This window comes from Phacochoerus africanus, chromosome 11 (assembly GCF_016906955.1).
Source record: "Phacochoerus africanus isolate WHEZ1 chromosome 11, ROS_Pafr_v1, whole genome shotgun sequence".
Lineage (NCBI taxonomy): Eukaryota > Metazoa > Chordata > Mammalia > Artiodactyla > Suidae > Phacochoerus > Phacochoerus africanus.
In genome coordinates this window covers 107,760,820-107,778,968 of record NC_062554.1, presented here as the reverse complement: position 1 = coordinate 107,778,968, position 18,149 = coordinate 107,760,820, and the positions used below count along the sequence as shown (strand labels likewise).

At 40.6% G+C, this 18,149-nt stretch overlaps 1 protein-coding gene across 1 annotated transcript in view; it reads right to left on the bottom strand.

The window, feature by feature from the left end:
* Positions 1–996: 996 nt before the first annotated feature.
* The window catches only part of EPDR1 (ependymin related 1), a 28,939-nt gene continuing 11,786 nt past the window's right edge, over positions 997–18,149 (bottom strand). The window contains 2 exon segments of the mRNA XM_047753288.1: positions 997–2,711; positions 3,840–4,048. Of these exon segments, the coding sequence (XP_047609244.1) occupies positions 2,515–2,711; positions 3,840–4,048 (406 nt within the window). The 3' untranslated portion in view covers positions 997–2,514.

The window sequence follows — 18,149 nt, the reverse complement described above, 5'->3', positions numbered from 1 at the left end:
TTTATTGACATTATATAACTCAAGTGAAAATTACAATGATAGCAGTTATGTTTTAATAAGAAGAGTACCTTTTGTCATAAAAAATTATCCTGATAAACGAAAAGAACACTTAGCCATGCAATTTGAACACCAGGCTAAGGAGCCTCCCCTTTACCTGTGGACAGTGGAGAACCACAGGAGTAGGGCACCATCAAGTGTGTATTGTGGTCCCGACAGACACAAAATCCTTCTGGAAAGAAGATTTGGCTAAGCTGAGAAGGGGTTTAACTACCAAATCAAACCAAATGAAAAATGAAAGACACCCACTTCACATGTCTTGAATAAAATAGGAGGAGTTCCCTTCCTTTCTCTTTTGAGTGGGGGTGTGGATTGGAGTGGGAAAGGCAAAGATGCAGGGCTAAGGAGATGTGCAGTTTGAGAGGGACTGGGGCCATCCTGTGGATAGAGAGAGAGGAAGTGGGGCAAACACTGTCACAAAGGCCTTATCGGGCTGGACCACCTTGAAAGCAGTTGTGAAAATCTCCCCCATCCATACATTCCAGATGCCAGCCTTGGCTGGGCTTCACTCTGCTCTGTGACTCCAGGAACCAGCATGGGCACTGGAGATAAGAGGGGTTCAGGACTGGCTTATGAATGAGTGGAGGATGGCTTCTAGAAGAAAGACAAAGACAGAGGGTATCAAGATCTTGCCAAGGCCAGCAATGTTAAGAACCTGGACCTGGGTAGAGGCTGAGGGGATGGGTAGGAGGCAGTAGCTTTAACAATTGTTCTAATGGGACTCACGACACTGATTGCCTATGAGCACTGAAGGAGAAAATATGGGTTAAGAATGACTGAGGCTTCTGACCCAGGTCACTGGACTTTTAAGAGGAAGAGAAGGCTTTGAGAAGGGATATCGAATTTGGTGTAGATCTCATGAAGCACTTTATTTTTCATTAGAGAAACATTTTAACTCCCATATAGCCAAGATAAAATATATCAAAGAACACTTAAACGTGCAATTAAATTTGTTTATTGAAACAGTATAAAGCTGTAATACAGATTGTTTTCAGCATAATATAGATGTCATACATTTCTCCTCGAGATAAATGATGGATAGATAGGTGGCCAGACAAAAATTAATAGCAGAAGGAATCTAGAATTTTATCACTAGAGGTGTCCCTAGAGATTAGCAGAGATCAGCAAACCCAATCCCATTTAACAGACGAGGAAGTAAGGACCAGAGAAGCTAGCATTCTCCACTCTACAAATGTTTAGGGCACTGACCATGTAGCAGGCACTTGGTGCTGGGCATATAAAAGTAAACAGAACATGGTACCCGTACTCACGGAGCTCACAGCTAGGCTGGTGAGCAAGAGAGTCCAGGAGGCAGGAAATCTAGACACAGCCTAGTAAGCATTGTCATTATACGATGTTCAAGCTGTAAGGTGCAACCAATCCAGGCTTGGGAGCAGCTCTTTGAAGGCCATGCATAAGCTGACCTGGGGAGGATGATCGGAAGTTGAATACACAAAGAGGTTGTCAAACAATGCCCCAGGGATGCATAGGTGAAGGGAAGCATGGAGTGTCTAGCAAATCAAAGAGTTCTAGTACAAAGGAATTCTTGCTCTGGATTTCAGAAACAATAGTCTACTGATTCCCAGGTAAGTGCTATTCTTAGAATGCTACCTGTCTCTCCGGGTCACTGACAAATATGTGATGATTCAGCACATATATCGATACTTTGCATAGAAAAAAGGAAGCATACATGGCTCATGCTTACCCAGATATAGACATTAAGATTTTCCAAAACCTCTTGTTTTAAAATATAGCTTTAGAGGAATAATCACTTTGTATTATAGCCTTTCATTTCCTCCCAACATGTTTCCATCCATTGGGTCACGCCATAAAGCTCTTAAGGCCGGAAGGGACTTTTAAGGGACCACTGTGTCAGCAGCCAAGGCAGCAGAGGGTAGGGAAAAGGAGGTGCTGGAGGGATGGAGCGGTGGGATCAGTCCTTCCCCCAGCGCAGGCAATAAGGGGGTCATTGTCTGTAGAGAACTTAAAAACTAATACAAAAACTGACCAAAGTCATTCTGCTTTGTTTTTATCTCCACGTGTCAGCAATTCAGCAATTCTCAGTAATGTCAGTAATAACACATTTTCTACCACCAAGGCAAACCACTCCTGCTGACCCTCACCCCACCCCTGAGTATGCCATGCTCTTTCTATAACGGGTACACACAAAGTGCTACCCCCAGACAGGCTTTAGAAACATCTGAGGTCCCTGTGTTAGCCATGTCTTCATGTATTACCACACATTCTCCATCCTATCCCTTTTTGTAAACCTAGCCCAAGTAGTCACAACCATATATACAAAACAAAAAACAAAAAAAAACCCACACATCAAAGTTTATCTTCATAGATTTCTGATATTCAACTCTAAGAGTCTCTCATCTCTCAAGTCTCAAATCTGGTTTGAGCTGGGGCCGCTGGCCTCTGATGTCCGATGCTGCCCCTTCCATGTTCACAGGCTTACCAGGAGCAGTCCTCACGCATCCTCTCTGGCTGGGCTGTCTGGCATGTGCTTGGCGGGATAAACACCGAGGGGTCTTTAATGCCCAGCTGTATGTCAAAAAAACGTGTGGACAATATCACACTGTAATTTTTGGTGAAGGTTTCCTGGACAGGATAACAATCCTTGGCTGTATAAATGCCGATCCAGGTTTCATCTGTAAGAGGCAGGCAAGTGGAGTTTTTAATGCAGAAGACGTGCCAAATGAATGTATTTTTAATTGTGCTAAAATACACATAAAGTACATCATTTTAACCATTTTAAGTACAGTCCCATGGCACTAAGTTCATGTCGCTATGAAAGCATCACCACTGTCCATCTCCATTTTCCATCTTCCCCATTTGAAACTCTGTGCACATTAAACGCTAAGTCTCGATTCCTCCCTTCTCCTAGCCCCTGGCAACCACCATTCTGCTTTCTGTCTCTATCATTTTGACTGCTCTAGGTACCTCATATAAGTGAAATCATACAATATTTGTTTTTCACTAACTGGATTATTTTCACTGAGCATAGTGTCAAAGTTCATCCATGCCTCAACCTCTCCGAACTTCTTCCTTTAAAGTTCAATAACATTCTGCTGTATGTATATACATCTTTTGTGTGCCCATTTATCTGCCGATGGACACTTGAGCTGTTTCCAGCTCTGGCTATTATGAATAATGCTGCTTTGAACATGGCTGTACACGTAATGGTTTGATTCCTTGCTTTCTATTCTTTGGGCTATGTGCCAAGAAGTGGAATTGCTGGGTCATACGCCATTTCTGTGCTCAATGTTGGGGGACCTGTCGTATTGTTTTCCACATTATAGAGGCCTGTATTTTTGAAACAGTCTTGGGGGAGGTGTGTTGGCAGCGCTGCAGAGAAGAGCTTCACATCTATATATAAAAAGACACCATAATGGAAGTATATCTGCTCACTACAACTTTAGTTAGTGCTGTGGGGGAAGGAAAAGAAGGTACCAATTCTAACATGCAGTTCAGACAACTACCTTCCATGTCACAAAACTCGGAGACATCGTTAAACATCAGAGCAAAGGCTAATCCCATAACAGTCAAAGTGGCAGAAAGTTACAGGTGGCCCTAGAAGACCAAGATGTTTCGAAGGCGACACTTAGATACTGGTGCTACGCAGCCAGCGGGGTACACATGGGGACTTCAAAACGGAATTCAACAATTTGATTATGATTATAAGTTTCCTTAACATCTGCCTTCCTTAATGGACTTAAACATTATTTCCTCCCATGCTTCCTGAGACACAACACTGGAATACTTTGTTGAACTCTTACATGATCTGGCTGACTTTCTGTCCGACCACTCCTGGACAGTGATCTGCTCCTGGGGTCCCCCTATGGAGTACTGGTCCTCAAAGGTGGAATTCTGAGGAATGTCTAGAGGGTCCCAGGGGTCCGTCAGGGTGATCTTGGAGCACTGCTTGGTGGCCTGTTCAATCTGAAACATCACTCCATCATTATAGAGCAAAATATATTCAAATAATCTGAAAGACAGATTAAAAGAGAACAGTTCAGGACTTTATGTTACAATCACTGTGCTTTTTATCTGCATAAAAGCCAAAGGCCTTTGATATAAATTACTCTTAAAATCAAGACAATAGAAAAAAATAGTTCTGCTTGCTAAGCAATCATTTACTTATTTATAAACCCTAGGCACATGAACAACCTAAATATAAAATAATTGAAGTTCAGAGGTCAAAACTGAATATTCATGAGACAATTACTTATAAAGTACCCATTATATGACAGACCCTGTACTTAGGATACAAACATGAAGAAGATGGGGCCCTGGGTTGGGCCCTGGGTTAGCCCCTGGTTTGTGACCTGCCTTTCAGCCTCGGGAACACAGGATGATTTGACCCTTGGCTTGGTTGAGTTCCCCCTGCAGCACTGAGTCAAGGGATTACAGGCATATGCTGAATGCAGGACAAGAGCCCACTGGGGATACACTAGCCACCTATACCCCACTGTCTCTATTGTCATCCTAGGAATGGGCTTTGGTGAAGTGCAGCTGTGCTGAGAATGGGCTGAGACAGGTGAGGACAAAACCAGAGGGGACCCCACTCAAATGGCTTCCCTGAATCAAGTTTTTCAGGTGTTCTCAGCCTCATCCCCTCATGCACATGCCATGTATGGAGCAAGTCGGAGTCACTCCACAATCTGTGAGAACACCCGTCATGACCTTGCATGCTGTGTGGTCACCAGGCCTCTCTTTCCTAAAGCTAAACCATCTTGGTGTTGAGTTTTCATGCATTCGACTGTCAATCCAAAACTCAGGGCACTGCTGTTGGTCAAGTGAAGTGAGGTTGCAGCCCTGGCTTCAAAAGTGAAATCTGCACCACCTGAAAGCAGAAGAGCCCAGAGAAAGGGCTTTTCATGAGCAAATAACAATAGCCAACAGATTGTCAGTGGGATGTGGGTCTTACTGCATTCCTCAGCTCCCACAGAGGATACCTGTTCTCCATCCCAAGTCAAGGATTAAACTTCTGTACTTTAGAATAGAAGAAATATTTGAATATTTCTAATATTCAAATATTTCTAATAACTCATATTCAGTTATAAATGATAACTGTCTATATGGTCAAAATAGTACCACTCTTCATATCATGCTTCCATTTTCTATGAGCTAGTATAAAAACATAAACATGACCTGATTTATAATATATCAACCCAGCTTATTCCATAAAATGTTTGAAATGGCTTTCAGGGGTAAAACCCCAGCACAGACTTTGAGAAGCGAGAGTGAATGGAGAAAGAACAGGAAGTGTTCATGTTACATGATCCTGCTACAAAATGGAGCCAGCCTCCTGTGATACACACGCAGGGCTCATATCAAACTGTAAGCCCTTTGGAGGAGTTTGGGGCTGGACTCTCACTGTTTCTGCACCCCTGGTTAAGTCCCTGGCATGTCAGAGTCTAAACATTTATGGAAGGAGTGCAGAAACACGAGCATTGACTTTTGAGCACAGTCCAGTCGTTACATGGGATTCCTTGTCCATACACAAATCCTGCTCCAAGATCCTTTCATTGAGAGCGATGCCCCATGACACACCGATACTGTACGCCCTCAGGAGTGGTTGTCTGCATTACCCTCCTCCTCACCATAAGTGTCATCCTCTTGTGCTTTTCCAAGTTCAAGGTCTTTAGCTTCCAGAGTCATTCCAAACTTTGGCTGATACTCCAGCTGTGTGCTTTTCAAACTGCAGCGACTGTCCCCTGGAAGATGCACAAGCCATGTCCAAAAGGGGGGTGTTTCCTTCTTGAAACTCAGCCCCTCAATCCACAGGATCACAGAAGTGGGAGCCTGGCAGCCATGTTTGCGTACATGACCTGGCTACCCTCTACAGAGCTTTCTGGACCAGAGGGGGACATCTGGCCCAGGATGGGAGAATCAGATTCTCTAGCTTGGACATGTGGAATTGCCACCGAATGTCTGCTAGTCAGACACTTCCCAGGGCTGGTCATGTTGTGTATAAACACAGAAGCCATAAGAGGCTAATTTTCAATATGTGAGCTGAATAAGAGTGAGGAACAAAGCAGAGAGAAGCAGCAGCCAGCTGGGATCCCAACAGCTGTCCATTTCCTGGATGCATTTCCTCTCTGAGGCCCAGTGCCCACATATCCACCTGCAGAATTATGATGTTTCCTTTGTTCTAATAAACTTTCCTTTCTCTGCTTGGAACTTTTTCTGTGACTCATAACCAGGCCTTGGTTCTAATACAATTGAGGACTGTACTGTTCCATCCAGAGCCCTGGGGAACAGCTGCCAGCACAGTTGTCCTGGGAGAGGCACCGCATGGCCCATGGCAGAACCAGGTGCCACTGACTCTGGGTCAGTTACCTGCTGGCGAAGGGAAGGGGAAAGCAGAAAAGAAACTCTGCCAAAGTCACTGCTTTCCTAAGGCCAGCTCTGTCCATATACAGAGGTAAAATTTAATTTCAAAATGAGAATTCTAGACTTGAAGCCATCTCCACAAAATGTTAACATAGGTTAATTCTGGGTGGTCTGAACACAGGTGTTTGTTATGGTGTTCTCTGTACTTTTCTAAGTTTGCAAAATATTTAATTTGAAAAAAAAAGAGGGCACATGGTATTAAGGTCATGTTGACAGTGCCTTAAGCAAAACAGAAAATATTAATTTAATGGGAAACAAAATAGGACTGTATAAATCATTTTTTCAAAATCCCGTGTGGATACAAATGCTAGTACCGCTCCATTTGAAGTTTTGGAAAAGAAGATTTCCATGGCCTGTATGTTTATATGACATATTCATAATCAAGATGTACATTCTCCATCACTGCTAGGATAAAGGGCCTGGAGCCCAACAGAGCCAGAAGGTCAAAACGCAGAGATCAGCCAGGGTTGAAATGAGTCATCTGCCTGGGATGCCGGGCGGCTAATAACCCATAGACCAAAAGGGCTAATGGACTTCAACAGAAACTGGATCCTGGGAGGCGAGATCAAAGCCTGGGTCTGAAGTGGAGGAAGTTGTGAGGACAGGAGTCACAAACCGCACCCCTGGGGTGCAGTCAGGCAAGGTGAGGGGCTGGAATGGGTGTGAAGGATGATGCAGGCCAGCCAGCCCCCGGTCAACAACTTTGCCTCCCCACTGGCCAGACACCAAACAAAGCACTGTTCCCGGGAGGGCCCTGATGCATTGTCTCAGGCTCTCCCGGCCTGGCCAAAGGGTCAGCAGGCCAAGCTTTTCATGGCAACCCAAATGCAGAAGAGATGCCTGGTGGGCCATTTTGCCTCTCATCTCATGAACAAAGGATTTTTGTGGCTTTTGACAAAATTCTTAGGCTGCATGGAAACTTCTATTGTTTCCTGAAAATCCATTTTCCTAAAACTTGAAACGCCAGTTTAGAAAAATAACAACTCTGTGCATGTGTATCTATTGATTTTTTAGTTTTTGTTTTTAATTGTGGTAAAATACACATAAAATCTACCATCTTAACCATTTTTAAGTATACAGTTCAGTTAAGTACATTCACATTGTTGTGCAACCAATCTCCACAACTCTTTTCATCTTGCAAAACTGAAACTCTATATCCACTAAACAACTTTGTATTTCTCCCTCCCCTGGCTCCTGGTAACCACCACTCTACTTTCTGTCTCTACAAACTTGATTACTCTAGGTACCTCACACAAGTCAAATCATACAGTATTTATCTTTCTGTGACTAAGCTATTTCACTTAGCCTCATGTCCTCAAGATTCATCAGTAGTGTAGCATGTGTCAGAATCTCCTTCCTTTAAAAGGCTAACTAATATTCCATTGAATGTATATATCACGTTTTGTTTATCCATTCATCATGGACGGGCACGTGGGTTGTTCCCAACTTTTGGCTAGTTTGAATAGTGCTGATACAAACATAGGTGTGCAAATATGTTAATTTTTCAGTGTACTATACACATCTTACAAAAATAAATGATTATTTATTTTCTAACCTGTATTTTAAATTCAAAAATTTGTCCTTGGTATTTTTTTCAAGTATTTCCCCAAAATACATATCTATGGAATCCTTTTCCCCTAATTTACTATGAAATATTTTTTTATTTTTTGAAGGATCACTTTTTATATCTACCACCTAGTTTCAACCATTGTTACATTTTGCCATATTTGCTCTATTTTCTAAATATCTCTTTAAAACAAGGCTCTGTGCTTCATGTCCCATCACATCAGAAGACAGGCAATGTCCCGTTCCACTACAAATGCTACCAACTTTGATCACCAAGTCATGTGGTTACTCCAGATGTCTCCATCAAAGTCATTTCATTTTGCAATTGCCAAGTAATTGGTGGGTAATCCTTTGTGTTGCTGAGAATAGCCTGTTATCCCATAACTGTCACCTAATCATTTTAAATATAACCATTCCCTGAATCATTTATTTCACTGGAGGCTGGCATAATGCTACCAATGGTATAGCAAATGGCATCTATATATCTATCTACCTAGTATCACTCTGCATTCTTGGGTTTTTATTTATTCAACATGACATACAATTACAGTCATTATTCCATTTGATGCTGAAATTATACCAAGTTCAGTCAGTAGGAGCTTCTTCCACATGGTGTTTGTGACTTTTGACAACTCCATGAGTCTTTGAGTGATTCCTGGCTTTCCATGACACAAATGTCACAGGTTCATCTTGAACTTTCCTTGAACCAAATCTGAAATCAGCCATTTCTCTAAGGAACCCTGGAACTTCCTGAGAAACAGCTTAGAAACCAACATAAGGGCCCTAGATGTGCTCATTGTCATTGGTATGGCATTGCTCTGAGAACCTCTCAGTGGTCAGAGCTTCTTATATTTTAAAAAAATCATGAATTCATACTGATATTTCCAATCTAAATTTAACATTATATGTTCTCCCCTATTGTTTTTGGTTTTGGGTTTGTACGTATTTTCTCCTAAAAGAAAAATCATGCCTGCAGAATTCCCAGTGGATCCAGCATTGTCTCTGCTGTGGCTCTGATTACAGCTGTGGTGCAGTTTCAGTCACTGGCTTGGAAACTTCCACATCCCGCAGGCATGGCCAAAAAAAAAAAAAAAAAGTCATCCTTCCTAAAAAACATTAGCAAATTTATTATTTGCTTTATCTTAACAATATCATTGAAACAATCATTTCAAAACTGTTATCAAAAGATAGAACTGCCTAGTGAAGTTTAAGATTTGTTTGCAGTTCTTTTTGTCCTTAGAATACAACTCAATACTCCATTAAAAATTAACTTGGATTAAGTCTATTCCCTGAGTGACTGTGTTTCCAGATTGATATATCATTAGGTTCATTTGTTTGTTCTCAATCCAGGGACTTCACACTTTTCCTCTTTGATTTAATTTTATTATTTAAATATGTAAAAAAAGTCATGTTTCAGAATATAAAAATATATTAAATTGTATTCAGAGAAGTCATACTCCCATCCCAGTCCCTGCCTCATCCCTCATTCTCTCAAAAGACAGCACTTTCATTGACTTCCATGTTATTTTCTTTCATTTCTTTTGACAAAATATAAGCAAACACATGTATGGACTCTTATTTCTCTCTCTTCTTTACGGAAAAGGTATATACTATATACACCTTGCTTTTTCCACTCTCTATGAATGCATAGAGGTTGTCATTATTCTTTTCATGGTCATGTAATAGTTTATTGTGTGTAAGTTATCATTGGTTATTAAGTTAGTCTCTTACTGATGAACACTGGGTTGTTTCCATTCTTATTACATCGCCCAAAACACCACAGTGATAACTTGTGATGTTTTGGAGATATATATTTAGGGTAAATTACTGATATGAAACTACTAGAGCAAAAGGTATTTTGTTAAATATTAGCAGACTTTTCATAGAGTTGTGCAATTTTGCCCTCCTATCAGCAATATATGAGAGCACCTGTTTTCTTTGTAGTCTTGCCAACAGAGAATGTTGTCAAACTTGGATTTGTGCCAGTCTGATAAGATGCATTATCTGTCAGGCATTTTTTTCCTTAGAACATTTTCCTTTTTTGGTAAGCATAATGAAGATACAATAGACTGCAAAGATCTAAAGTGTACAGCTTGAGGAGTTTCATTGTGGCTCATTGGTAATGAACCCGACTAGTAACCATGAGGATGCAGGTTCAATCCCTGGCCCCGCTCAGTGGGTTAAGGATATGGCATTTCCATGAGCTGTGGTGTAGGTCACAGACACAGCTCAGATCTGGTAATGATGTGGCTGTGGCTGGCAGCTATAGCTCTGATCCTACCCCTAGCCTGGGAACTTCATATGCCACAGGTATAAAAATAATAATAATAATAGTGAAGAACCTGAGAAATGTTACAATTTCTCAGGGGTAAAATTTCGGAGCTCCCACCCAGATCAAGTTATGAGACCCCAGAAGTCCCCTCCCCACCCGTCCATCACTTCCCTTCTACAAGGAATAGGGCAGTTTTAATTTGCCTTCACTCATTATAGTCAGTTAAATATCTTTTGATGTGTTTAAGGACCATATGATTTCCTCAATTTTCTTTTTCTTTTTTTTTTTTTTTGTCTTTTGTTGTTGTTATTGTTGTTGTTGTTGTTGTTGCTATTTCTTGGGCCGCTCCTGCAGCATATGGAGGTTCCCAGGCTAGGGGTCAAATCGGAGCTGTAGCCACCGGCCTACGCCAGAGCCACAGCAACGCGGGATCCGAGCCGTGTTTGCGACCTATACCACAGCTCACGGCAACGCTGGATCCTTAACCCACCGAGCGAGGCCAGGGACCGAACCCGCAACCTCATGGTTCCTAGTCGGATTTGTTAACCACTGCGCTACGACGGGAACTCCTCAATTTTCTATAAACTTTTTTAATTAAAACAAAAAGCAACTGTGGCAGTGCTGGATCTCTTAACCCACTGCACTAGGCCAGGGATGGAATGATGCCGCCTCAGTGCCCCAGGCCCCTGAAGTCCAACTCTCAATCCATAGTGCCACAGAGAGAACTCCTTTGTATTTGGGTTTTTAAATTTTTCCATACGAAATTTAGAGTTAACTTATTTAGCTCCAACAAAATCACTTTTTGGCATTTGGAGGGGACTGAGTTAAATTTAAATACTAATACACAAAGGATTTACTGTCTGTATGATGTTGTCATCCTACTTCCCCCAACAAAAAAAGAAGTCTTTATTTTTTTTAATCTCATTTTGGTTTTTTGTATATTTCCGGAGTGTTTGAAATTTTTCCTATACAGATTTTGCACATTTCCTTTGAATTTACTCCTAAGTAGTTTATCTTTTGTTGTTTTTGCTATTGCTGTTTTAAATGAGACCTTCCATTGTTATTTCTAGCAGATTGTTTGTATATATTAAGGCTATTGATTTTTCATGTTAATTTTTAAAATTTATTTTTATTAGGGTATAATTGATTTACATTACATTACATTGTTAAGTCAGCTTCTACTGTGCAGCATAGTGATTCAGTCATACATATATATATATATATATACGCTCTTTTTCTCAAGTTATCTTCCATCATGGTCTATCCCAAGAGACTGGACATAGTTCCTTGTACTATATAATAGGCCCTTACTGCTTATCCATTCTAAATGGAATAGTTTGCATCTACTGATCCTAAATTCCCCATCTATCCCACTTCTTATATACAGCTACCTTACTGAGGTCTCTTCCTATATGAATTAGTTTTATTTATTAGGCCTTTTGTGTTTTCCAGGCATAGTGCATCCAGGTCATTGGCAGAGATAGCTTTTATTTCTTCTAATTCTCATGTCTCTAAATATTTTATGTTTCAATTATATTGTTCAATAAATCCAACATGGTATTAAATAAAATGGAGATAATGGACATCTTTGCCTTCGAGTTTAATAGGAAAGGGACTGTGGTTTCAATATCAAGCAGATTAAGAACTATAGGGATTTCATCATATTAAGGAAGCAACAATCAGTTCTTATCGAATGCTTTGTCTCAGGAATTTGTATTGAATTTTATCATTTACCTTTCATAGATGTTTATAGATTCTCTAAAACTGAATTATCCTTACATCCCCAGAATAAACCTCACCTGATCATAATGTATTCCTTTTGTAATGTGCTATTGGGTTCCCTTTCTATTTGGGAATTTTAAATCAGTGATTGTATCAATTTTCATAAATGGCATTACTTTACAATAATTTAACAGATGCATATTTATCTTGTATATATATCATAATTTTCTGTATTCCCTACTCATAACCACTTAGATTATTTCCACAGTTTGTTAGTATTAACTATGTTAATACAAATTGGACAGAAAGCCTTTTGCCTTTCTATTTTTATATCCCTATGAAAAATTTACATCCTAAGATTGTTGGATCAAAGGAAAGTCTCTTTTTATGTTTTATGAAGTACTAGTGTTTCCCAAAAAGGAACAGTGGAATTTTAACTCGATGTAGAGCTTCATTAATTTCTTAGCATTAGAAAAGGTACTAAAAGTTTATCCTTCTATGGGAAAATGGGAGAAAACCTTTTTCTCTAGTTTTCTTACTTCAGGATAGTATTTACAGACAACATGAAAGATAATGTAAAGAAGTCTAGGTCAAGGAATCAAGGTTCACAGTCTACCACTCGTAAGCTATATGATCATAATTTTAATCTCCCTATTTCCCATATGTAAAGACAGACTCCTTTGAACCTCACAGCGTTATTATGGGGATTATTTGAGAAAATGGATATAAAAGCAAGAATTTATGGTTTGGGGGAGTTCCTTTCATGGCTCGGTGGTTAACGAACCCAACTAGGAACCATAAGGATGTGGGTTTGATCCCTGGCCTTGCTCAGCGGGTTAAGGATCTGGCATTGCCATGAGCTGTGGGGTAGGCCAGTAGCTGTAGCTCGGATTCAGCCCCTAGCCTGGGAACTTCTATATGCCGCAGGCACAGCCCTAAAAAAAAAAAAAAAAGAAGAAGAAGAAGAAGAAGAATTTATAGTTTTATAGGAAAGCTTGATTACAGTTGTGTTTACTATCATAGTTAATGTGCAACAAGTAAACTACTCATTTAACTTGTACACATTAAGATGAGACTACTGTATAACAAAGAAGGGTTAATTCACTCAGATGAGATGGAGATGAAGGGGAGAATATTCCTGAGGGCATAATGGACCCCTCTGTAGAAGACACAGCAAGCATTCCCACCCATTCTCCCTGATCTGCCCCTCAACATAGAGGCTGAAAAAAGTATACTCATATACTCTTCTTAGTCTCCCTTGAGGCTAGGAGTATCACTAGTTCTGGCTTTGGAGACCTAAAGGAAAGTCTACAGGGAGAGGGAATCCCTCTGGAAATTTCTTCTCTCAAAAAAAAAAAAAAAAAAAAAAAAAGAAGAGGAGTTCCCATTGTGGCTCAGTGGTTAACAAATCCAACTAGGAACCATGAGGTTGTGGGTTTGATCCCTGGCCTTGCTCAGTGGGTTAAGGGTCTGGTGTTGCCGTGAGCTGTGTTATAAGTCGCAGACGAGGCTTGGATCCCACGTTGCTGTGGCTCTGGTATAGGCCTAAGGCTACCGCTCCAATTAGACCCCTAGCCTGGGAACCTCCATATGCTGTGGGTGTGGCCCTGGAAAAGGCAGAAAGACAAAAAAAAAAAAGAAAAAAAAGAAGAGAGTCTCTGTTCCATTCCACTTCCTTCGTTTCCTGTCTTTGAACATGGTTGGGTGAGAACATGATGCTCAGAGTGGAGGCAGCCATGAGGCAACAAGTCAGCATGTCCTCTTTGCAACTACGAGCCAACATTCTAAGAATGGCAGAGTGAATTTGATGGAGAAGAACCGGGGACTCTGATGAAACTGTTGAGTCAAAACTACAATTATGTATCACCAGAATTCTGAGGTAAACAACAAACATCCTTATAATTTAAGCCCTTGACAGTCAAATTTTCTGCAACTGAAAGCACCTTAAATGAAATAAGTAAAGACTAACATTTATAGGTATTACCCATTGGATTCCTTATAACAAGCCTATAAGAGCCTTTGCTTCCAGAATGAGCAGAGCCCAAGGATTTGGTTAATCCTAGAACTCAAAATACCAGAGTCTGGCCTGGATATAGATGAACCCGAAGAGCTACTGCCTTTATAGCCAAGAGGCAATTGCTTTTCTGTCCTGAACTGGGATAGTCAGGGAAAAAAGAAAAAGAAAAAACAGTCTAAGGCAGAGGTTACAGACTGGCATATTCAGCTGGCTGACGTGTTATTAGCTTTTTCCTTTTTTTTTTTTTTTAAACAGATGAGGAAAATATGAAGCTTCAAGCATAATTAGTAGTAAATAATGGTGCCAGCATCAAATCTAAGGTGAGATCTCCAACCAGACTCATTCCAATTCACGAGTATATAGCCTCCTTCCACAGGGGAAAGGAGTGATTCTTCCCATCCACATACAACTACTTGGCCATCCGAGATATATTAAATTACAGTAAAGGGAGTGGACAAATATTATATTGTGATTACAAAAGTACTTTGGCTTTTATGGAAGAAATTGGACAAATTTTGGATTTGTTTAATATGCAGTATAATAGATTAGTAATGCATGCCGGCTCTCTGACTCTTAGCAGGAAGAATTGAGCTGCGGCCACTTGACATTCTGGCGTATACCAAGATCAAGTTACACCCTACAGTAATCATGAGACATAAAAGAAAAACATTATTTCAAAATTGTCGTGTTAGACACCAACTCATCGTGCAGACTGATGCCAATCACATTTAACAAAAGGAAAATTAAATTACTTGAGAATGCAGCCCTAGGGAAAGTAAAATCAAAGAATAATTATGTGTGCAATTTAAGAAGCTGTAAGGCGATGGGCCTCCACCGCTTGGATTCTAGTTCAAAAGAGGAAAAGGGTGCTCAAGAAATTGAAGAGATTTTTTTTTCCAGAAATGTATCTGGATGAATATTGGCAATATGTAGGCAAATATTCTTTCATCTGATGGAAGATAATAAAAAAAAAGCAAACTTCTCATGAGACAATAGTTCAAGCTGGCTGTTTTTTCACCACTACTAAAAGAAACAGCCTCATTAGTAGTGAGATACCCATGTTGCCATGGTAGAGAGTGCTTTCTAAAACTTCATATTGGGGGCATTAAGAAGGTTGCAGTGGGTATAAGGATAGTTAGGTTCATACAGTCAGCACTGTGCTTTTCAGCAGAAATATATCACATTCCACCATGTTGAAACATAAACACATACACTCTTCCAGCTAACAGTTAACAAAAATGAAAATACATAAATCTTATTCTTTACTTTCACTAGACATTTGGGATGATACTGCATTTAAGAGGAAAGGAATAAATAATATATGGCCACAAGGATAGCTTTCCAATGAAAACCATGATTATCAAAGCAGAAAATGCACTAGAGGCAACATAGAGAAGACTGGTTATGGGGGAAAAAAACAAACAAATAACAAGGGCACTGAAAAACGGTATTATTCCAGAGCTCAAGAAAAAAAAACATAAAAAATGATGAAAAGCTAATGAAAAGATAAGATATGTGGGGGACAACTATAAGAGAATCAGTACATGTAAGCAGAGAGATATTCTGTAAGGAACAAAGACAGAAGACAAAATACCAAACTTTCAGAAATTTCCCTAGAGCTGGGCATTAACCAGGAGATGTTAGAAAAGTTCAAAGATTAATATATACACACTACTATATATAAAATAGATAAACCATAAGGACCTACTGTACAGCACAGAGAACTATACTCAATATCTTGTAATAACCTGTAATGGAAAAGAATCTTAAAAAGTCTATATATATATCCAATTTCTTGGGATAGACCTCGATGGAAAATAATATTAAAAAAAGAATGTGTGTGTGTGTATGTGTATATGGCTGAGTCACTCTGTTGTACAGCAGAAATTGGCACAACATTGTAAATCAACTATAATTTTAAAAAGAGTCAAAAATTTAAGTAAAAATAGTATTATTAACCAATGAATTATATACACCCCCAAATTATCATTACGTAAAACAGCCATAAGCCAAAGTTCTCCCAAATTCAAAATCTCTGAAATTATAGCACCACAGCAGCACCCTCTGTGAAGACAACTGAATATGTTCTCTGACTGAAACATGACTCAAAGTCAAGGAGTCAGATGAATGTGGATATAAATACAAAAGAAATTGAAGTAGATAATAAAAGGAGGAAAATATTTTATATTTCTCTTTTAACTGAGAACCTTGTGGCAAAGCTACTTAGCAGTTTGTACAAACACACACTATAAAAATTCCTCTGTGTTTTAACAAGAGAAGACGTTGACCTTTTAGAGGCTTGACTCAGCATGCTGAAAGAAGGAAAGACAAGAAACCATCCAAACTCTTCAAATTCTTTTCCACATACTGAGCGGGACCTAAATACTTGTCCTTTACAAAAGAAACTGATTTCTGGCACCAGAAAAGTGGATCCCAGGCTTCATTCTCTAAACTCCTTAAGGGGGGGGCTGTGTCCTGAGGAGGGTGGCTCCTCTGGGGCACCTGGGGTAAGCCAGACAATGCCTGGAGCTGGGCTACAAGGAGAATCACTGTCCAAAATACAGAGTTTGCAACCAAGGGGACAGTAGAGGGCTCCATTCGGAGAGAGGGAACTCCCACATCTAGAGGAAATACATAATAGATCATACCACACCTGATGTGGCATCCTAATGAATATTAAATCTGAGGTGAAATCTCTCCTCAGCATCCTTTGCTTCCAAGAGTGCAGGCTGGTACAATTTCCACAGGTCCGCTGCCATTTCTTCTCAAATCAGAGGTTCCATGCCCCTTGGCTTTCTCTTCTTTACTGCGTCTGCCTTCCCACTTCCACCAGGGCCCCTCTGCCAAGAGTCATCCTGGGGATTCTGAAGCAGGGGCTGTTCCCACTTGACTTCAGCCAGCTCAGAGAGCTCCAAAATGGCCCAGGCAGCTTCTTCATAGGGACGTTTGCCTTTCCCAGCCTGGAAACTAGGGTCATTGGCTTCTTGGTGAGACACTCTGGGCAGCAGACCTTACAAATCCAGAGGCTATAAGAAGTGTCTCAGTAAGCAACTCGGGGGGAATGTTTTAGTAGCTTTGGGGTCGATGCAGATGATCCTGTTTACCACAGTCTTCCCTGCAAGTATTTTCAGGCAACCTCAGAGGCCTTGCATTCATCATGGCTGTTTCTGAAGACCACGCCAACTGGTCTGGTGGTTCATGATGCCAGAAATAGTCCTCATAAATTATATCTCACCTGAAGCTGACAAGGATACATCAGACCTAGGAATTGATGTGCCCTTTGGCCTCATCTGCCAGCATCTTCCCTGGCAACTTTTGACATGCCCCAGAGCAGCAGATTCTCTGTGTTCTATGATCTTAATGTTTTTATCTCCCCTAAATTCATGTTGAAAACCTAAAGCTCAAGATGAGCATTAGGAATGAGGCCTGTGGGAATGTGCTTATGTCATGAGAGTGGAGCCCTAAGGAATGGGATTTGTGCCCTTATGAAAGAGACCCAAGAAAGCTCACTGGCCCCTGCTACCATGTGAAGATACTGAGAAGTCCGAAACCCAGAAAAAGGTCCTCACCTAACCATGCTGGAACCTGCTTCTCAGACTTCCAGCCTCCAGACTGTGAGAAATGAATTTCTGTTGTTTATAATCCACCCAGTCTCTGGTATTTGTTACAACAGACTCAACAGACTTGGACACTGGCAGTTTGAGGGGTTACTTTGGTGCCTCTTCCAGGGCAGGCTAGTGGCACTCACTCACTGGCAGAGTTTACACTCTGGACCTTCTCCAGTAGACCTAACTTTAGCTACAACGTAAGAAGCTTTCTGTGAAGGGACGGGGATCATCTAAGGCACTGCAGCCTTTTTATCCAGGGATAGCTGCTTCTTCTGTTTGTTTTCCATCTGTCCTAAGAGTTTATCTTCTTCAGAAAATCTGAGGGCACACAGTCATCCTGCTAGGGATCGGATTCTTCATATGGCCTCTTCATTTAAGAGACACTGCTTCTAAAGAAAGCCACTGGTGCTGGGGAAACTTCCAAAGCCCATACTGGGGAAATTCTCCAAACCTGAGATTGATGAGCAGGAGATGCACTGAAGACAGTGTTCGATGAGAAAGAGTG